This window comes from Pelodiscus sinensis, chromosome 6, assembly GCF_049634645.1.
Source record: "Pelodiscus sinensis isolate JC-2024 chromosome 6, ASM4963464v1, whole genome shotgun sequence".
In the NCBI taxonomy this organism is placed as follows: Eukaryota; Metazoa; Chordata; order Testudines; family Trionychidae; genus Pelodiscus; species Pelodiscus sinensis.
In genome coordinates, this window is record NC_134716.1 from 35,966,981 (window position 1) to 35,990,138 (window position 23,158).

Genomic DNA, 23,158 nt, shown 5'->3' on the forward strand with positions numbered 1-23,158 from the left:
TAAAAAACAAAACAAAACAGGACTTTCAAGATAATCACCAGATTGTAAAAATTTCCCAAGGATAAAGTTACTAAATTACCAGCAGCCTAGAAGGTGGCTAGGTCTGTTGTCAGTCTCTCTATGGGTATGTCTACACTACCCTCCTAGTTCGAACTAGGAGGGTAATGTAGGCATACCGCACTTGCAAATGAAGCCCGGGATTTGAATTTCCCAGGCTTCATTTGCATAAGCGGGGAGCCGCCATTTTTAAATCCCTGCTGCTTCGAACCCCGTGTAGCGCGGCTACACGGGGCTCGAACTAGGTAGTTCAGACTAGGATTCCTATTCCGAACTACCGGTACACCTCGTTCCACGTGCTACACGGGGTTCGAAGCAGCGGGGATTTAAAAATGGCTGCTCCCCGCTTATGCAAATGAAGCCCGGGAAATTCAAATCCTGGGCTTCATTTGCAAGTGCAGTATGCCTACATTACCCCGCTAGTTCGAACTAGCGGGGTAGTGTAGACATACCCTCAGTGTTTCTTTCCATCGGAGAGTTTTTGTCTAATACCAGGAAGTTAAAGGTTCACAACAATTTAACAAGGACTTTCATAGCAACGAGATTTATTGCACTGTGTTTCCATGGTTGTGCATTCTATAAATGGTCTAAGGATTTGGAGGGTCTAAGTAAATTCCCATTAAGGTACAGAAGGATAATAAAATGTTAATACACTACTGTTGTACTATGAGAAGGCACTGGTTCTCACTGACTATGAATCAAATTCCATTTCCAGAATTTGGGCTTCTTTGATTCCACTAGTATTTATTAATCCAATCTATGGATTTCTGACTACTGTAGTAATAATTATTTGAAAAGTGATGGTGCTTGGAAGACATGGGCTCAGCTTTACAGCACTTGTCTCTAATGGCTCATTTGTGCCTCAGCAGATGCATATCCTGGGAAAGAGGCAAAGGCAGTATAGACAATGAGGGTATGTCTAGACTACAACCCTCTGTAAATTAGACATACCGAAATTGCTAATGAAGCGGGGATTTAAATATCCCTTGTTTCATTAGAATAAAAATGTCCACCACTTTTTGCCGATGCGGCAATTTGCCATAAAAAAGCTGCAGTCTAGACAGGGATCGGTTGGCAAGGAAAGCCTTTTCTGACCGATCCTGTAAACCTCGTTGCATGAGGCATAAAGGATCCATTTGGAAAAGGCTTTCCTTGCCGACCAATTCCTATCTAGACTGCCGCTTTTTACCGGCAAATTGCCACATCAGCAAAAAGTAGTGGCCATTTTTATTCTAATGAAGCACAGGATATTTAAATCCCCGCTTCATTAGCAATTTCGGTATGTCTAATTTACATCTCTCTGGTGACAAGGTGATGAAGTGTTCCACGTTGTCTTGTAGGAAGCACAAGTCAGAGACTAGACTTCAGGTTAACTATACAGTTCCTTGGAGCTGCATAGTATTCTCCTGCCTGTTCTTTTAGAACCTTCCTTTAAGGTTGAACACTTGAGTTATTTACTATGTGCTTGTCTTTATGATGGGCTATTAACTTAGACACAGAATCCATGAGGTTAGATAATTATTCTTCCACCATCTTTCATTATTTCATTCAGATTTTCCTTCAAAAATAAGCCAGATTTTCTTTCTAAGGTCAATTTGAGTGTTTACAATTTTAATAAATATTGTTAAAAATAAGCCAAAAAAGGAGATCTGAACTCTCTACTAATTCAAGTAAAGGATCTTTCTGTAAGATTTACAACTGTTATGGCATATTTTGAAAGCCAAATTTTAAAATGCTTAGGGAAGGCAAAGATGTTGGGTGTGTGTGTGGATGAGTGTAAATTATGTCTTAAAAGCTTGGCTAGCCCATATACTACTGTTATTAATTATTAACATCTGTTATTACAAAGATTGGTGCTGGATAAAATAATAACATTGCCAGACTATACTGAAGTGATGGATACAAAATAATTTCAATTCTGTTACTGAGAAGTTGCCCATAGCTTAAATAAGCACTTCTGTAATTGATTACAAGTTCTGACATTACTCCTCCCCGAATCTCTCCCAAAATCATATATTTATATTCCTTGTGAATGGCCTGATGCTTATGACTTTTTTGGGGGTAAGTTAATGACATAAATAACCTATCATGCATTTTACTGTACGTTTCCTTGAGCAAACTAGATGGAATGCTTTTTAATAACCATTATTAAAACTATTAACATGATTTTTATACTTGCCATGTGCAGACACTTTGGATATAAATTGATATAGAATTACTTAAAATGCTGCATATAAATTAAACATTAAAAAGGTAGATACAGACAGGCTAAGCAGCTCAATTATAATAGTTGGTTTTGCAGTTGCTGCCTCAAGGACACGCCATCCATTTCATATCATATGTCCTTCTTTTGAAAGATGATCACTGAGGTTCAAGTAACGTTTCAGCACAGCAGGAAATTGCATAATTTATAGTCCTTTAAAAAATGAAAAACAGAAAACTGCTTTTCATAAATTAAATCTCTCTCTTTCTCTCTATTCCTCCCCTGTCTCTTCCTCCCCACAGATTGGAGCACTAAAGGATTACTACCACTTCTACCATAGTAAAACAATTAAAAGGTCAGTTCTCTCAAGTAGAGGTACCCACAGCTTCATTTCAATGGAACCAAAGGTAAGAAAATCTAGCTAGACAAGCATCAGAGGCAAAAGCTTCTGCATTTTTAATTTGAAATGTCATACCAGGAGACATTTGCCTGGCTGATAGCTAGCATTACAAGAGCTGATATACTATCTGTTCACCAAGGTACATTAAGATGAAACAAAAACAAATACCATGTTATTAACTGATGTGTTATCCTCAGAACATAATGTCCAAGGTTGTTCTTTGGGGAGATGCACTGTAAGAATTTTGTTAATGTATTAATCTTTCTGCCATGCCTTCCTAGCTTAAACTCCCAAGATAACTTTAACAGGCTGCTGTTTTCTAAGTGTCAGCTGCCTTTGCCAATGAAAAATGTGCAAGGTAGGATGATATCCCCATGGTTTGGTGGTATTTTTGGGGGGACCTTTTATGATCAGTTATGGTAATAAGGGAATTGAGATTTGTACACTCTATTCCATGTTCCTTTTAATTAATCCTTCTTCCTGATTTTATATGAAGAGGCCTTTTTTATTTGAAATGTCACTTCTCACTCTATATCAAATGTTTAGTCTTAGTAACTTTTAGATATTGGGTAACTGACATTGGGTAACACTGGCCATTCTGTTATAGCATTGCATAATATTTTATCTTATAATTGTGGCTGGGAATGCTTTTTTATTTCAAGCCCCTAATTCAAGCAGTTTTGTAATTTCTCCCCCAAACGAATCCACGAGTCCACGAATACTCAGATCTATCAAACAAATACCAAGTGCTCCCTCCTGCATAGGTGGTAGCACAAATGGAGTGGAAACCCTTTGCATCTTCTTAGCAACTTCCCCAGTACACATGAGTCTTCTGTGGGCACAGACCTAGTGTAGCTGACTTTGTTACACAGTGACTCCACTTAGCACAATCATTCTGGTTATACTCAGCTGCTGGATGGGCCTCTGTGGACCACTAGCAACATTGTCAGATTAGAGGTGCCTTGAGAAAAATGTGGGGAAGGGCTAAGGCAGAACTGAGCAAAGAGTCAGGGAGACATAACCACTTCCCTGAGGACCTTTTGCTGCGCCAAGTAGATTTTGGTCACATCTGAAAATCAGTCCCATAAAATACTACTATTGAACAGATCATAACTATGAATTTCTTGATTTGATTTTTTAAATTATATTGGTATAGAACCCAAAAGCTCCAATCAAGGTTGAGATCCCATTATGCAATTCACTGTACAAACAATGAAGACATATGCCGTGTGATGGTGTTTTAGATTCTAAGAGAAATTTACAATCTAAGCAGGTGAACACTAGGGCTACGTCTACACTGGCCCCTTCTCCGGAGGAGGCATGCTAATTTCAAACTTTGGAATAGGGAAATCCGCGGGGGATTTAAATATCCCCCGCGGGATTTAAATAAACATGTCCGCCACTTTTTTTCCGGCTTGGGGAAAAGCCGGAAAAAAGCGTCTAGACTGGCGCGATCCTCCGGAATAAAGCCCTTATTCCTATCCTGAAAGTCAATCCATGACAAGTGAAGAGTAGGGGGAGTTGCAGAGATGTTGGGGAGCTTCTCTGTGCTCCCTTCTGTGCCTACCTGACTTTCATTTAGAATCATGTTGGTGCAGAATTCCCCTATGTAGGAATGAAGTAGGAATCAGTATTTGCCCCAAGTTTATTCATTATGTGTAGAGTGCCAACAGATGGGGATATTAATGGGAGGGAGAGTTGAAAAATGAGTGTGATCTCAGGCCATGTGTACACTACTGTGCTACAGCCATGCCATTGTAACCCTATAGTGGTCTCAAAGGGGTAGCCTGGGTAAAGTTAGTCTGTAACTTTAAAACAAAAATGAGTAGGCCGTTTGCATCTTAGAGACTAACAAAAATATATATCTGTAGTATCATGAGCTTTTGTGGGCAAAACCTACTTCCTCAGATGAGCAGAGTAGTGATGCAGACTACATCAATGGAGAGAGTTTTTCTATTCCACTCCCTTAAGCAATGGTAGCTAGATCCATGGAAGCATTCGTCTGTTAGCCTAGCTGTGTCTGCGCTTGATGTTAGGTTGAGGTAACTATGGCACGATGGGTGTGCATTTCTCATACCTCTGAGCACTAATGCTAGGTTTACATGTAGTGGGAAATCAGGAGTGACACTAGTATCAAACAGATGTAAGTAAGATGAGAATTGATCTCTTATTGCACCAATTGGATTACAGTTTAAAGTGGATGTCAGTAATGAAGCACACAGGAAATTAACCACACATCACAATAACACACGTATATGAAATACACAAGTCTGTATGCAATGAGTGAATTTGTTTTTAAATAAACAAGTGGGCCAGCAGTGGAAGGCACAGAAAACCAGAACCATGACCTATAATGTGTAACCTACGGTAGAGCAAAAGTATCTGAAAAATCAAGATAGCATACATGACTGATCTTTAAGGCTTTGTAGTACAATGCTTAAACAAAGCATGTTTGCTTAACAATCTTTCATTAAGAATTTCATATCTGTGTCTTAATTTCAAATGATGTACAGACAAGCTAAAGTGTGTCCAGTTTTGCTCATCAAGTTCCCAGTGCTCTGCGTGACAAGAGACCTGAAAAATGAAATTTTGCACAGAGCAATGCTGCTTAAGTAGGAAATTAATAATTCACATACCATGTTTTAAGCTCCATCTGTGAAATCTTCAGTTTACAAATGGGAAAGGCATTTACAGTCCTATTGTCTGCAGCCATTGTTTTTAGTCTAGAATGATCTCACTTTTTGATTTTGTTAAATTCCTTTCATATAGCATTAGTTTGGGTATAATCCATATTTGAACTTTTTTATACTCTTAAAGATGAAAGTCTAACTCTGTTAAGAGCGGATCTTTTTTAGTTGGTACAGGCAGTCCCCGACTTACGCAGATCCGACTTATGTCGGATCCGCACTTATGAACGGGGCTTTTCTCGCCCCGGAGCTCACGGGCGGCAGGTCGCCACCCGTGTCCTCCGGGGCGAGAAAAGCTTCTCCCGGTCTCCCTGGTCTTCTGGGGGGGTCCAGCAAAACCGCTGGACCCCCCCCCAGCAGAACAGGGACACCCGAGCAAAGCCACCACCTGGGCGGCTTTCCTCGTTTGCCCGGGAGCAAAGCCACCCAGGCAGCGGGACTCCCGCCGCCTGGGCGGCTTTGCTCCTGTCCCCCTGGTCTGCTGGGGGGGTCCAGCAAAGCCGCTGGACCCCCCCAGCAGACCAGGGACACCCGAGCAAAGCTGCCCAGGTGGCGGGGGTCCCGCCGCCTGGGTGGCTTTGCTCGGGTCTCCCTGGTCTGCTGGGAGGGAGGGGGTGCAGCTAGTGCGCCCCCCCCAGCAGACCAGGCTTTTGTTGTGGGACATCTCGGTAGAGCAGCTGGGGTGCTGCCGGGTTGGTCCTGTGGGAACCTACCGGGCAGCGCCCCAGCTGTTCTGTCCCAGGCTCCAGATTCAGCAGCTGTTGAAACTGATCAGGCTGATTCCAGGAAGCTGGGGGCAGAGCAACTCTGCCTCCAGTTTCCTGTAGTCAGCCCCTGGTCAGTTTCAGTGGCAGCAGCTGAATCTGGAGCCAGTTCTGACTTACATACAAATTCAACTTAAGAACAAACCTATAGTCCCTATCTTGTACGTAACCCGGGGACTGCCTGTATTTAAAATGCCACATTTTGTCAGCACCAATTTGTCTTCACTGGTTCTTTTACCATTGCTACCAGAGCAGAACTTGGGGTAACAACAATGACAACTCTTAACCAAAATGTCACTATGTAGACAAGGCTATATGTGCAGAAGTGTCCTCTAGAAAGATCACAGTGTGACAAAGGCAGGCTAAATAGCTATAAGAAAATGGTGGAAAGCAGAGAGACAAGCTCTAGAATGATAAAATCTGTTCTCCCTAAAAGCTGAAAAGGGGTTACCTCCAGTCAATTAGGAACACCCAAGTCTAGTTAAAAACTGCCTGAGGCTTTTAAACCCCTCCTCCCATGATAGATGGGGAGGCAAGACGAGGTGCTTCAGAGTTAGTAGCAACAGGCAGAAAGTCTTCTGCAGGGTGAATGGCTGCTCTCCTCCCATACAGGGGAAGATATATAACAGATTGCTGCTTAGAGAAAGGACTGGCACCCTAGGAACAAGTACAAAGCCACCAACCTTCAGGTTGAGAGTAGGGAAAGATTTTCCTCTGTTATTTGTTGGAACTGGCTTCTTTTTCTTTTATTTCTTTTTGTTTTTATTTTGTTGTTGTTGTTGTTTTGGGGGGGGGGGTATTTTTGTTTTGTTTGGCAGAGGGGCACTCCTGAGGCTGACTGGAAAATACTGGGAAATAAAAACCCAAAGGGGGAAGAAAACACTGACCAGAGTGGAGACAACTTACTCCAGCCCCTTCTTGCTAGAGGGGGAAGCACTGAGCCTGTGGAGGTGCCTTGCCACAACTCTGTTCTTAACTTGGGCAGAATAGCAGTGTTGAAGTTTGCAAGAGAATAGAGGAAGGAGGAATAGTAGCAACCACAAATAAATCATCATGTTGCTACGTAGCAGTGTTTGTACCAGTTTACAAATGGCTAAACAGTACGTTAGACTGACATAGGGTTTAGCTAGTTGAAAGGCTGGGAAAAGGATGGATTTCACCACAAGATTATGGGTTTGCTTTGGCAAGGATTCCGGTGCAGAAGTTGAGAAGCTACTCCATGGGAATCTTGCCAGAGAGAAGAGAGAATGTACTCCTCTCTTCTCGATCAGTATGCTTGTTACAGATATAGAGGAGGGTTGGGAAGATGTTATTTAATTATTTTTGGATTTAATATGCCAGGACTGAAATCTCAAATAGAGTAAAATGGGTGTTTATGTGTGTGTGTTGGGGGAAGAGGAGGATGAATCAGAACTAATATATCAAATCATGAAAGATCAGTTTGAGAATTTCATTATGGGGCGAAAACCTTAGGCTACATCTACATTGGCAAGATTTTGCGCAAATACTCTTTAATGCAAGAGTTTTTGCGTTAGAGTATTTGCGCAAGAGAGCGTCTACACCGGCATGTGCTTTTGCGCAAAAGCATCCGTTCCAGTGTAGACACTCTCTTGCGCAAGAAAGCTCCGATGGCCATTTTAACCATCGGGCTTTTTTGTGCAAGAAATTTATGTTGCCTGTCTACACTGGCCTCTTGCGCAAGAACACTTGCGCAAGAGGGCTTATTCCTGAGCGGGAGCGTCATAGTTCTTGCACAAGAAGCACTGATTTCTTACATTAGAACGTCAGTGTTCTTGTGCAAGAACTCGCGGCCAGTGTAGATAGGCAGCAAGTTTTTGCGCAAAAGCAGGCGCACAAGAACACAAAATCTTGCCAATGTAGACACAGCTGTGGGGTTTTAAAAAACTTGTGGTTTGGACTTTCAACTTAGAGCAATTCTATAGAGAAGTTATTATGGGAAAATTTGTGTTTAGCATTGACAATGCTAAGTTGTTAAATGTCATAGTGAACAAAAAGATTTTGTTAGCCAAACAGGAAGATAAAGCTGTTCAGCCATAGGCCAGGTGAGTTACTGATGCCTGCATTATTAGCCATAAGCATACAAGAAGACAAAGAATCAATATTAGTGGGTAGCAAAATAATGGAAACTGTCCTGTTTTCCACATTTGAAGCTTGATTAGTGAGTTGGAAAGGTACCATATCAATGAAATATTATCCACACAGGTGCTGCATTTCATTGTGCTCAAACTTGTTGTACCAGTCATCCTTCCTCCTTAACATTAGTAGGATGAAGAGGTAGTCTTTGTGTAGCTACCCTTGCTAAAGGATCCTGCTTCTGGGCGTATTTAGATCATGAATGTACAAAATTGCGTAGAAAGATTTCATGTTAATGCCTGCCTGCTAAGTAGAACCCTGCATATCTGCGGATATCCACTTTATATCCATGGTTATCTGCAGGGCTCGCTGAACCACGGTGAGCCCCGCTTGCCAGCCGCACTGTCCAGCGATCTGCGCATGTGCAGATCGTTCTGTGCATGCCCAGATCACCCGAACCCAGCTCTTCTGGGTTGCAATCTACTCGCCACAGGCGAGTAGATTGTATTATTTGTCAAGCCCTGGTTATTTGCATCCTCAGATATCTCAGTTTTGCAGATGTGGATGTGGATACCCACAACTATTTTTTGCCGATTCAAAGTTTGTATTCATGCAGGGAGGGCTCTACTCCTGAGTATTACACAGTTCAGTGTGAACATGGACAAACAGTAATACTTACTACTTGTTACAAGTTAGATTCTGTTATAATTACTGCTGTTCTAACATCCTCTTCATGATGTTATAGTGTATGCCAAGAACGGATTTTTTCCCCCTTTGTTTCAGTTTGTGAGTGAAATTCATGCTTATGAAAAAGACTGATCTTAGCTCTACTTTAAACCAGGAATTGAACTGAGAATCATGACCTTTGCCCTGGAATAACTTTCTTCCCCCCTCTGCATCATCTTAGTTGTGCCCATCGATGCATTGGAGAGGGTGAAATGAACACACTTTGGTCTTGCCTGCCCATTCTCTTTCCACCTGTATGGGACAGGGACTAATGGCCCAGAGGCAGCTGCTTTTCTCTCCCCGTGCAAAGAAACCAGTGGCCAGCCTGTACAATGGAGTAGGGCAGCTTACAGTTGAACCTGTGGGATTGGAATCTGAAGGACTCCAAAGGTGAAAGGCTACTGCTAGTGATAGTTAACCCTTGAATACAAATATTGTCTTGAATTATCAGTTATATGCCCTTTGTTCAAAGAGCATGGGGGCTAATTGCAATATCAGTGGGGTAACAGTAGTAACAAATTTCTCTTTTTCATCAGTAAAATTTTAGTGCATAAATAGCAATTCCTATTTGTTTAGGTACATTGCACAGACAACTTTAATCATGATGCTAACTAGACTGTGGTTTCATAATAAAAACAAATACTTTGTTAATATCTATTTTAAGTACATTCAGAAAAATTTAAGGGTGTTAAATTGCGGTTATCTGGCTAATCGTGTAGTTGATGCAATTTATATTGACTACACAATTAGTCAATAAGGACTGCTCTACACCAGTGTTTCTCAACCTTTTTTTATAAAGTACTCCTTTTTCAAAACAAAAAACATTTGTAAGTACCCCCAGTACCTACAGTTTTCAGATACATCATTTTTTTGGGGTGTAAAAAGTACAAAAATAATAAAGTGCTGTAAAACATAAAACAAAAATTCAGTTTTCTCCAAATTTCAGTGGTGTTGATGTACCTCCCAGACTTCTCTCGAGTACCCCGAAGGGTACTCCTACTACAGGTTGAGAATCACTGCTCTACATGATTAGCCAGATAACCAGGAGCCACCTGTGCTGAGGTTCTTCATTTTAAATTGCATAGCTCTTACTACATTTAAAATGCAGAAGTGCAGTGTCCCAAACCAGCGCGAGCCAGGACTGCTCAGTCCCAGTTCAGACTGAGTCCAGCAGTCCCTGTTCACAGTGGATAACGCTGTCCATCACGAACAGGGACTGCTGTGGGCTGCTGCCAGAGCAGCCTCAGTTCGCGGCAGCCAGGGCTGGCCGTGAGCAGGGGCTTCTGCTGGAGCAGCCCCTACATGCCGCAAACAGGTGCTGCTTGGCATTGTCACACCTGTAAAATATATTCGACTGGGCAGTAGGAGTTTGAAGAGGGAAGACAAAACACAGCACAATTGGCAGAACACCAGAGAAAAGAACAGAGAAGAGAACTCCAGCCCTCAACTTTGAAGGAAAGAGATGGCTGACAGCAGGAACTCTTCAAACAGCCACTGCCCAAAAGCTCTTCCCTGAAGAGGGCCTGACGCTGATCTATCTTTGATGGGACAATGCTTCCATTTTAGCATGTGAACCTCATTGGCACCACAGCTTAAGAGAAGCATTTGGAAGGAAGAGAGCCTTATTCTACTTGTGGGACAATTTACATGTGTTATCTTGTTTTCATGTTCATTGGCAACCCCAGAAAGGACAGACCACTCTGGGCTCAGCTGAAGGGTGGAGCCACTTACAACTGGTCTGTCATGGTGGAACACCTAAACATAGCAGTATGAAGTGCTATGACTGCAGCCAGCCAATCAATGTGGGTGGGGGAGCAAAGCAACTGATTGCCCAGGGGCAGGGCCAGCTTTAGGCCGTTTGGCCCGATTCCCCCGAATCAGACCCTGCGCCCTAAAGAATACCGGACATGTAAAATTCTTGGACGGAGGCCGCTTGGGACATTCTTCCCCTGCAGTGTCTGGTGGGGGCGGGGGGAGCTGGGGATTTAAAGGGGCTGTTACTCTTTTTTTGTTTGCAGTGGTTTTTCTTCTTTGCTCAAGAAAAAATCCTGGCTGCCAGGGCCCTGTCGAAACTGTTCGAATTGGGCCCGCACTTCCAAAAACCGGCCCTGCCCAGGGGCCCAGGGATTCAAAAGCCCAGCCTCCAGAGCCCTGCATGGTGTGCTTGAGGCAACACTGACCCAATTCCACCCCCTCTGCTTGAGGCTTTACCCCTTCCAAGAGCACAGGGCCACTCGCCCTCTTCCTCTTGCCCAGGGACCTAGAGAGTCTGTCGGCCTCACTGAACTGCAGGATCCAGATTCTGGGTGGGACAGGAACCCAAAAACACTAACATAGAGATTTTTTGCCCTCCTCTCTTGAATTACCTGGGTCTTAGAAAGCAACACATCATTTCAGAAAATCCCAGTTCTCTGTTTTCCAGGAAATATTTACATCTTCTTTGCAATGACAATCTCACTGATAACTGTTAGGCAAAAAATGGAGATTAGTCTGGAAGTTTTAACAGGTTCACTTGTAATTAGTGTAACAAATGGTTTGGGAAATGGAGACATACAGTCAGTAGGGTTGCCTTCTCTTGCTATTTCTTTATAGCAGGTTGTTTTTTAATGCTTGCTATGATATTGACTGCAAGGATGGAGCAGCACTTGGTGTCAAGATTGGCTGGAGACACTGTGCTGCACTATGGGGTGGAAAAGTAATTATAGTCCATCATCCATTTTATCCAGTTAATATAGCCTCTTGGAAACCCAAGGTCTGACCAACATGCAGGTACTGCATTACAACAAGTAGCTGAGTTGCTGAAGCAGCTGAAGGCTGATTAAGTTCTTTGGGCTTTATGATGAATAATAATTATGACAACTTTTGGGGAATTGTCAAGAGGCTAGTGGTATGGTTGACTGTCCAGAATGTTTAAAATATATAGGCAATATATGGGTCTCCTGCATCATGCTGCTGAAAAATAGGAGTCAGAAGAATAGGATGTGTGTTGAGGGCTCTGTCTGTTGCAGGGGGCTCTTTTCCAGTGGAAAACCCCCAGAATAACCCATTGTGAGAATTGTAAACACACAATGGCTTCCATGGGAGTTTGACATGAGTAGGTGTTCTTGAAAATCATTGGTAGGCCCCTTATTACTTTTGAAAATCTAGCTTTCTCTGACCTTGGGGGAGAATCCTCCCAGAGTATCAAATGTGCTCTGTGTGTGGGGAAAGTGATGTTTCTACCTGCAAGCCAGTAGCCAAACTCACCTGGAATCTAGAAGTAAAGCTGTTTTTGTCATTTCCTAACATCTGTAAAAGCTCTTACTTCTGTCACTAAAGTAAGGCAATACGACTGAGGCCGTCTGCGCAGTGTGGATGACAGAGTTGTGAATTGCAAAGTGTGTGACAAATTGGATCACAGAAAGACCTTTTGGAGTTGTTCTCCAATGTGCTGATCAAGCCACTGAGCCTGCATTCCTGACCTCTGACTCCCCCCTGTGCTGTTCTGCTGAACTAGAATTACTGGTCTTCCCCAGTCAAGGCACAGAGTTGGGGTTTACCACCAGTGTTCCCTCTAAGCTGTGAGCTTCACTGGTGATTAATTAGCCCCACCCAGTCAGAGGCTCTGGGCTCTGTGCATGGAGCTGGCTGACTGGGTGGGCTGATTAATCACTTGTGAAGCTATGCTGCCTAGTAGCTTGGAGGAAACACTGGTTACCACCCCCCCTATAGAGCAACACAGACACTGAAGCAGCTTAGCTCTGGGAAGGCTCAGCTGCAGGGCTGTTGGCAGCACCCAGGAACACAACCTCCAAATGGGACCAAAACCCCAAATAAATCTGTCTTACTCTATGTAAAAGTTTTTAACCAAACCTTCAATTGAAAGTTATTTGACGCCAATCAGCACACAGTGAAAATTCTGAAATAAGGTCCTGTCTAAAATAAGGTCAGCTCTCTTTTTTCAATGAAAGAGAGATATACACAGTGGTTGTTCCTCCACAGGTAACAATTATTTACACTGGATTGGATAATATACAAAAGTGTTTTTATTAAGTAAAAAAAGTAGAATTTAAATGATTGCAAGTGAAAACAGACAGATGAAAATAAGTTACTATGCCAAAATAAACAAAACACATCAGCTAACACTAACACACTAAGGCTGTGTCTACACTGGCACGTAGGTCATTGTCTAGATTACTGAGACACCAAGGTCCTAAAATATTACTTTATGGCTTTTACTAGAGTTCATGGACTAATAAAACATATTTCCACATAATATTTCTGACTTCACATACAAAAAAGATACATGCGCACAAATAGGATATTCAGCTTCTTCAGATTACAGCTTTTAAAATGACATGTCACATGACCTGTTTCACATGAAGTGTTTTTGAGTTCTGTATATCGATATTTGTAAAGCTAATTTTCATAATGCATGGGATGGCATGACAACGTGTACTGAAACATTCTGAATGCCGAGTGCTCCTGATGCAAACAGAAAAGTACCTTCATTGTATTAACATAGTTTTGTATGATGGAAGATTACGTTAACATCTATTAGCAGGTACATTTTAGTTTGAAACTGGAGCATCCATGTGTGGCAGTTATAGTGCAGCAGTTATAGTTCGTAGAACTGTGCAGTATAGACAGACCTTAAATATGCTTAGTTTGCTCTCCTGATGAGTGAAAAGGCTCACATTTTACAGTCATTTTTTGTTTTTAACCATACCTGCAATTTAAAGCTGGTTGATGCCAATCAGCTCACATTGAAAAGTGTATAATAAGGTCCTGTCTACATTAAGTCAATTTGCATCAGTGTAACTACATCAGTAGCACAAACTAGGGATGCAAATACACATTTAAAAAAGTTAATGGGTTAAATGATGTGTTTAACTGATTAACCATGGAGGACAGGTGGGAGGGCCAGATCTGGTTCACCTGACCCCACTGTGGATGTGGGTCTTGCTCCAGCCCCTGTCGGCAAGGGAACTTGTCCCAGCTGGCATGACCCCACTGTACCATGAGCAGGGGTCTTGCTCTCTCAGAGGGCTGTACAGCCCTCTGATTAACCAGTTACCAGGTAAGTACACGGTAAGGTTAATGCTTACCGAGTAACTGGTTAACTTTTTATATTCCAAGCACAAACCTCTATTGTAAATGTGGTACACTGGTATAAAATGGGGTTTACACTTAAAGAATCATGCTTACTAATTGTACAACTAAACAATCCTACGGGGTTATGCAACTTAGCTCTCATGGTTTGAACACTTTCAGTTAAAAGAATTTTGAAGTGTGCATTGGCAGCAGCCCAAAAGGAGAAACGGTTATTTTTATTCTCACAAAACCTAAAAAATGGCTGAAGGTTTTTGCACAGACTTTTAATAACAATGAAAAAAATCACTCTTAGGTTGAAGCCCTGCGTGGGAAATTTCAGCCCAAAAGATAAATACTTCATAATGCTAACTATAAATGTATAAATACCAAGGGTTATAAAAAAGCTGTTTGATTACCTTAATTTTGTGGATGCCCTGAGGTTTTAATAACATTTGAATTGCCTTGGAGTTTAGGTATCACACAGCATGCTCTTGCAGGGAAGCACAATATATTTGTGTGAAAAGTAACAAAAAGTGCAGTTGAATGATGGAATAAGCCAGTAGAACCAATACTTTTCATTGTCCTCAGAATGGCCCTGAATAACTATTCTGTGCTCTAAAAGCTCAACAAGCAACACAGCTGCATTAGTTTCTGAAATAATCTCCGTGGGGATGTCTATACTTACTAGAAGATTGACACTCCAGAGGTCGATCTTCTGGCATTTGATTTTGCGGGATGTATAGACCCCTAAATCGAGTGCTGAGAGCAGCTCCCTTTTGTAAGGAGTAAGGGAAGCCAATAGGAGCATTTGCTCCAGAGGTATAGGCGAGGGTGTTATGTGCCAAGAGGCAAAGGCAAAATTTACGCTCCTGACTCCATTGCATGGTGGGGCCCCATACCTAGTGCACTAGGAGGAGGGGGAGGGGGAACTTGTACCGCAGCTGCCCCACTCCCTCCAGTTTGGGGCTGGGCCCCCGCACACACTAACCCCCACGGCAGAGACGGAGGAGTGTTTGGGCTAGGGATGGAGAGGTGGGGAGGAGGCTCCAGCTGGCAGCAGCAAGCGGAAGAGAAGCAGGTGAGCTGAGGGATTACTGGGGGAGCGGAAGGGAACTAAATTGTGTAGCTAGAGTTGAATACTTTAAGCCAACCTTCCTGGTCTAATGTAGACCAGGCCCATGAGATGCTACAAGTTTTATTCCATTCACATTGCCAGCAATGGAATGATCCAGAAATGTAGGAAATGGAGTGATCCTGGTTTTAAATCAGGAAAAGTGATTGCAATGTGGAAAAAGCTGATCCTGCAGGGTTAAGTGCCAGAATATCAGCCTGTAGTGCATGGAAAGAGCACAAACATTTTGGAAAGGAGCACGTCAGAGCAGACTAATGAAGAAAGTGATAGAACACATGGAATCAGTGTTCCCTATAAGCTGTGCACTTGTGCGGTCACTCGGGTGATTCAAATGCTACCCAGCTGATTAGCCGAGTGCCTACTGCTAGGTTTTGTTTCTACTAGTGGGCACATTTTCATATGCCTTGGTGCATATAAAATGTATTCCATACATAGATGAAAAAAATCCACACATAGATGCTAAAGATTAGAGGGAACTTTGCATGGAATCAGCTCTATCAGACATTGGTTACAATATAGAATAGTCATACAGAAATTGGCTGAAGGTGTTTGTTATGTTTTGCTTGTTCTTGCCCTTAGAAATCTTTCTAGTAGCAGGATGCAGTCCTGATGCAATGTGTTGGTTTATTGTGCACCTTTATTGCCAGGTGCTGATGGCAACTTTCTCAGATATTGTGGATCAGAGCACAGAGAAGCATTCACAATGTCTATAAATAATTTGACACATCTTTGTTTATAAGCAAAGACAATGAAGATAGATAGAGCTGGCAAAAAAAACAAACAAAAACAAAACAAAACAATTGTGTCAGCCCGTGTTTTATTTTAGATCAGTTCAGGGAAAGTGAGCATCACTGAAGGTTGGAAAAATCTCTCAAGTCATTGATTAAATATCCTCTTCAGTATATCAGATCCTCCCCATACTATAACCAGCATTGATCAGTGGCAAAGCTTGGATTCTGCTCTGACCTAGGCTATTGACTTTCCTTGTGATCTTGCTCAAATCATTTTACCTCTTTATGCTTCAAATTCCCAACCTGGAAAATGGGAACATAATGATATTTATCCAAGTCATTAAAAAGTTTTCAGAGCTATAGATGAAAATTGCTAATTAAGTATTATTAGAACCCTGAAAACCCACTTCATTTAGTGGATTTCATATATTTGTATTTCAGAGCATTTTCTGAATTAACACAATTATTTTTAATGAAATAAATCATTCTGTCATTCTAAATCCCACACATATAATTGACTTAGAACAGTAGTCTCTGTTGGCCATCACTTCTGTAAGACACATTTAACCTTGATTCAAGATTTGACATTATTTGACTTTTTTCCTCGTTCAAGTGACAATGGACTCCATCACTTAGACTGACACTGAGATGCCAAATACAATAAACAGCAGAATATGTTTATTTGCCTTTGTTTTTGCAAAGGATCCAAATCAAATACTTCTTTGTAGGCACATTAAGCAAACTTAAAATCAATCTGCTGTTTAACTGGTAGTGACTGTAATGAGTTCACAACTTGCATAATAATCAAGATTCTCTGTATTCAAAAGACCTCATTTTCTTTTACCAGGAGGAGGCTAGAATACTCTGTTGTTCCACTTGCCCACTTAGTCGTTACCGCTAGATCAGACAGTCCCAAGAAAGACTGCTATAAAATCCAATGCAATCAAAATCTTTTTGGGAAACACGGTTTTCTAGCTCTAACTCTGTGGGCTTTTATGTTGCACTGGTAGGAAAGTGATGCATCTACGAGCCTCTTGTATTTGAGGCAGTGTACAGCACAATATTCTATAAGTCCTCTTTCCCCATTCCCAGATCCAGTTTAGTGACCTCGCCACTCCAGGCACAAGGTCATGTGCTTCAGTATGCATGTATCTTGGGGCAAGCGCTCATCTCCACAGTGTCCTTTTCTCCTCAGACTGTCCTAGGTCAGTGCACTCTAGGGTCCTTCATTCCCAAGGAACTCCCAACCCCCCCCTTGCCTCAGTCACCCTGTTCCAGTCATCATCTAGCCCCTTACCTCAGGGGCACACTGCAGTCTGAAATGGCCACTCATCATTGGCAAGGGGGTGTGAACCTGCTACCATTCCCTATCCTGACTGATTCCTTAGTACACTCAAGCCTTGCATCAGGTCCTGCATAGCCCAGGAGTGAGGTCAGGCCAGAGCTCCCCAGCTCTGTCTCAGGAAGCCTCCAGCTTCCCTGTCTGTCTCCTGTTCCCCAGCAAGAGTAAGTCTGTTCTCCTTCCTTTCAGGAGCCCTTATTTATACAGCCTCAGCTGGGCCCTAATTGGCTGTATCTGCCTCCTCAGCTGGGAGCTCCAAAGCCCCAGCCCTTTCCCAGGGCTGGGTTTTAACCCTTAAAAGGGCCAGTGCAGGGCAGACACCCCATCTACAAGAAGAGGTGAATTGGCTGTAACAATCACCAAGGGAATAGTGCATGAAAGCCCTTGGTTTTGCCTAAGGTCCTTAAGTTCTTGCCTTGAAGAAATGAGAAGTTTTGTGTAATATATCCCAGATGGCATCAAACAAGCTCATGACTGCCTACTTGAGAAGGGTGATAGAAATGTAGCCGTGTTAGTCTGGTGTAGCTGAAACAAAATACAGGACTATGTAGCACTTTAAAGACTAACAAGATGGTTTATTAGATGATGATAAACCATCTTGTTAGTCTTTAAAGTGCTACATAGTCCTGTATTTTACTTGAGAAGGGAAGCTCATATTTGTAGGCTGGGAGTCTGTTATGGCTGGGGAAAAAAGTGTTTTATAGGAGCAGAGAATATTCAAAATCTCTAATCAAATAAAGAAACTTGTTTCTACAAGGCCACCTTCAAAATCTTTTACCACTACAGCAGATAATAGATATTTCAGGAAGCATCATTCAGAACACACTGTAACCTCACTTAAATGGTCTTGGAAATCTAAATGTCTGATATATTCCAGTGAAAAGCGTTCACTGAAATGTCAGTGATGAAAAGGAGTTCTTTATTTTCTTATTTTCTGTATTACTTATGTTACGTAGGGTATTACAAATCATGAGGTCAGGGAAACTGAGCCATAGCAAAATGACTGTTGTTAGTGCTCTTCATATTTCAAAATGCACAGAATTGCCAGCAAGCTGCAAGCCATGGTAGTGCCCTGATTTCATCCATGGCTTTAAAATGCGCTGGCCAGCACATTCATTAATCAAGCATTGCTCCAACTTTCATGTGGTCTGACCTGCAGAATCTGACAGATACCACCTAACTGGAAGAACTGTCAGTGGTTTTTGAAGTGTGGGAATAATTCTTCAGTTGAGAGAAAACATTTGGTTTGCTTCCAGCTACTGGGTTGAGGAAGGTAAACTCCAGTCTTTTCCTGTTTGCATGGGGAGCTGGACTACATTTTTCCCTGAGGCTGGATACATACCTCTTTCATGGTAGCTGCTTGCAAAATGTTTCAGAAGGTGATGATGGTGTTTAAGAGCTGTAGCAATCTCACTGTTTTAGTAGCAACAAACCGCACTGCCAGCTGGGAGACCAGAATGCAGGAGCTCAGGTCACAGGCCAAGAAAAAGGAAATGAAGTCATCAGTGTTTGTGATTTAAGAAGATTGAAAATTCCTCTTACTTTTCCTTCCCTGAATCCTTGGCTTCAGATAGCAACCAGGTTGGATCACTTGATTTGTAGTCTGAGAACAGAGGCAAAAATGCCAATTGCCACTGTGATAGGGGTCATCATTAAAGCTAATGTCCTGGCGTCAATGAAGTACACAATAGTAAAAGATGCTCCTGACCTTTGCCTAAATTGCAAAAGAAATGAAAAATGACCAGAGTATTAAGGCTAAACAAGTAGATGCAGATTACTGGGCCAGTTCTGGTCTCTACTACACAGCCTGCTTATGTGAAACAAGAATTCAGCATTTTTTTTTACAGCCAGTGTTGGCACAAAGTGGAAAACACATCACAAGGAGGTGCAATCAATTTCCATTTTTACTTCCCAAAAACAAATAGTAAAATAGAAAAAAAAACCTTGATTTGATTAGAAAAGTTATATGTTTGGGTGAAACTATTGTCGCTGAATGTTTCCATTGTGTAGTTAAGGCAGGGATTTCCACAATGGCAAAGTACCAAACAAACTGCTGCCTACTAAAAACTAAATTGAGTAGAAGGCAATGATTTTTTTTAAACTAAAACAATAATCTATGAGAACTACTTTCAGCTGTGTTCTGGCCAGCAGAGAGACCACTCAGGCATGACTATATCAATATACCATTCTAGGGTCCCATTGATTTCTTGGTTGTGGCTACTCTGTACTGTCATCACAGCCCTCATTGAATTTTCCACCACTCCTGTCACCAGGATCTATGCCAGCAGAAGCCAGTGTAGACAGTTGACTGAATCTAGACCATTGGAATTACTCTGGATTTTTGCTGGAGTTACTGGGAGCCAAATTTGTCCCAGTGGGAGATTTGTCTGCCTAGAAAGTCATTTAGGCTATGTATACACTACAGAAATTTTTTGGAAAAATGGCCGTTTTTCCAAGAAAACTTCACTTACGTCCACACTGCAATTGCATTCTTTCGACAAAAAATCAAAAGAACAGAGGGTTTTTCCCGACATTGGTAAACCTCTTTCTACAAGGAAGGAGCCTTTTTCTGAAAGTGCTCTTTTGGAAAAAGGTGTGTGTAGATGCGGAAGAGGGAGTTCTTTCAAAGGAAGAGGAAAGAGGAAAAAGCACAGGTGCCCTGCTGGCCTCTCCATCCACAGTAATCACAGCTTAAATGTGAGATCGCGTCCATTCAGTGTGGACGCTATATTTTGAAAAACCAGATCGCTTTTTCGATGCGCTTTGGCAGTGTGGATGCTCTCTTTCGGAAGAAGTTTTTTCGGAAGATCTCTTCCAGTAAAGCTTCTTCCAAAAGAAGCCTGCTGTCTAGATGTAGCCTCAGTAAATGATTTGAGGTTATCTGAAAATAGCAAAAGCAGACTTCTCAAGGACTTAAATGATTCATGGCCAGAGTTACAGGACTAGCCTAAGGAGATCAACAATCCATTAGTCAGTTCAACAGAGCTTTTTTAAATATGATCATCACTCCGGTAATATAAACACAAAACCCCAAGACATTTCAAATGTAAGATGTTAGACTCCAAAGCTAATTAAAATGCTGTGTTAAAGAGTTTCTAAAATTACAATCCCCTATTGGATACTTGTTTCTGCATCCGATTTGAGAATTCCTAAGAAGATGCATTCAGACATATGTTAGTTAAAGACGTGTCATATCATTTTGTGTTCAATATTAATACTAACCCTCGTGGTACAGTAAAACCACAGAATATATTATGCTATCCCTGTCACATTAATATTGTATTCAATCAAATGGTGTGAACTTAGCCTTGGGTATCATGCAAAACAAAATAACGGATGGTATGTATTTCAGAGTTCTATTTCTTTATTATTTGTGATCAGTGACAAACCTGGTTGCCCCTAGAAAGGCTAGTATTAACATAATAGCTGCCATAAGGCTGGAATGAAGATCATCTTGGATTTGGTAAAGGGTGAGCTATCCCTGACATTGAAGCCTGTGAAGTTGTTCCTATAACCTCCAATTTTAAAGGTAAAAGGTTATGAAGAAATGTGGTTAGTCTAAAAAGATTGGCATAGGAATTGAGGATGGCATGTATTAAAACCACAAGACTGGGAGTCAGGAGACCAGTGGCTAATTTTCATCTTTGTCCCAGACTTTGCTTTGTGACTTTCAGCCAGTTACTTTGAGCCAGATTGTGGCCTGTCCTTATGCAGTGCACAGGGGGGGAGGCTGCAAGAAGCCTGCTGTTCCCTGCTCAAGGGTACGTCTACACTGCACCACTATTTTGAAATAACTAGCACTATTCTGAAATAATTTAGTCCACGTCTACACAGCAGACAGTTATTTCCAAATAGTATTGAAATACTGTTAAGTTGGAGGACTTATTACTCTGACTCCTGTAACCCTCATTGTATGAGGAATAAGAGAAGTCGGAAGAAGAGTGCTCTATTTTGAAATAAGTGCTGTGTGGACCAAAATAAGCTGTTTCGAAATAAGGTACGCCATTGACTTAGCTCAATTTGTGTAGTTTATTTCTAGTGAATTCCTGCAGTGTAAACAAACCCTCAGTCTCTTACCCCCCCACACACGTAGGGTATGTCTAGACTACATCCCTCTGTCATCAGAGGGATGTAAATTAGACATAGCGAAATTGCTAATGAAGTGGGGATTTAAATATCCCATGCTTCATTAGAATAAAAATGGCCGCCGCTTTTTGCCGACGCGGCAATTTGCCAGCAAAAAGCGGCAGTCTAGATGGGGATCGGATGGAAAAGGCTTTCCTTGTCGACCGATCCTCGTCTAGACTGCCACTTTTTGCCGGCAAATTACCACATCGGCAAAAAGCAGAGGCCATTTTTATTCTAATGAAGCGTGAGAAATTTAAATATCTGCTTCATTAGCAATTTCGGTATGTCTAATTTAAATCCCTCTGGCGACAGAGGGATGTAGTCTAGACATACCCATATAGTTGAAGCCATAAACATAAGGGTTGCAGAGGGCCTTTTCAAGGGGGTAGAGATGGGTTGGGAGTGTGAGACTCCCTCCTTACCATAGCCCACAGGCAGTCATAAATGTCACCTATCCTGCCCATCTGGGGAAGGGAAAACATGCTGCAATTTTCCTAAAGCATAGATTCCCAAACTATTTTGTTGAGCTCCCCCTTTGGAAAATACATGCCTTCTTGCAGGAACTGGGGAAGAGAGCAGTGGGTGTGGTCTGTACTCACAGGTCGGGGCAGAAGTGAGCCCAGTACTTCAGTGTGGGGGAGCAGCGGTCGGATAGAGAGGAGTACCCAATATTCACAGAAGAGATTGAGGAGGGGAAGGACTGCCCACTATAAGTGAGTGTGTGGGAGTGATGGCGGATGGGTACTTAGATAGGAGACCAGAGGTTGCACATCTTGTAGCAGCTGAGGAAGACTTCTTCTCCCCGCAGCAGTCAGTCAGTCTCAACTGCTAGGACTGGTTCACCACCCAACTCCCTCCCCTGTCTGCAGGGAAGTGAAAGGGGATTGTGTTGAAGACTCAAGGTCAGTAAGAAAGTGGAAGGTTGCACCCTGTGAGAACTAACCACCTCCTGACAGATCCTGCTACTAATCCTCATCCTTCTGTGTGTGGCCTTGACTGCTTCCCATGCACAAGCTCTGTCCTGCCGGGGAAGTGGACTGCACTGTGCGACACGGGGCCATGCTCTGCAGGGTCCATACCCCAGACTGGATGTAGTACTCCCAAGGCATAGCATTCTGCTTCTTGCTTGCAGAGTCCACACTGGCCTCCCCAGTGAAGGAGGGTAACTGAAGGAGGGTGTCTGCTGAAGCTGTGAGAGTATGAGACAGGCAGGGAGCCTGGCAGCTGAAGTTTCCCAGGCATAGTCCTGTCCACTTCCCAGAGTCCCCTGCTGATCCCAGCCCAATTAGGTGTTAGCACCCCTCTGCTTACTCAGAGGGAGACTGTTATAAAACAGGACCTCTCAACTTTGGAAGCCCCAAGGGCCACAATGATATAGCACATGCCAAGGGCCACAACTTAAGTGTGGTTGCATTTACATGCAATTATATATGCAAATAGGTTTTTTCACACTGATGGGCATGAATACAAATCACTTCCCACAATGCCCTGGCACTTCCAGCACCTCCTCCCTGGGGTCTAGAAATGCCGACATCCTGTATCCATCTGTTCCAGCCAGCCTGTCCACTTGCGTCTTTCAGTGCTCACCCCTCCTGGGAGATGCCTTACCGTTGTGGAGCATGTTGCCAGTGGAGGCTATGTTCAAAGGATTCCACCTTTGACATCGTGGGGCAGTGTGTTGAGCCCCACATAAACCCAAACTGCACCACAGGCCACAAACAAATGGGTCACAAGCCACATGCGGCCCATGGGCCGTATGTTGAGTAGTCCAGTTATAAAAGGTTTTTAGATACAAAAGAACCTAGTCAGGTGTTTAAAAAC

At 42.5% G+C, this 23,158-nt stretch overlaps 1 protein-coding gene across 4 annotated transcripts in view; it reads left to right on the top strand.

Annotated features, from left to right (window-relative positions):
* PCSK5 (proprotein convertase subtilisin/kexin type 5) overlaps positions 1-23,158 on the top strand; it is a 327,119-nt gene that overhangs the window by 35,838 nt on the left and 268,123 nt on the right. For 3 of the 4 annotated variants that reach the window (XM_025178860.2, XM_075931729.1, XM_075931730.1), the window contains exon 2: positions 2,563-2,667. The exons of the other annotated variant lie outside the window; for it this stretch is intronic. In XM_025178860.2, the coding sequence (XP_025034645.2) occupies positions 2,563-2,667 (105 nt within the window). The remainder of the gene's footprint in view (positions 1-2,562; positions 2,668-23,158) is intronic. 4 annotated transcript variants of the gene reach the window in all.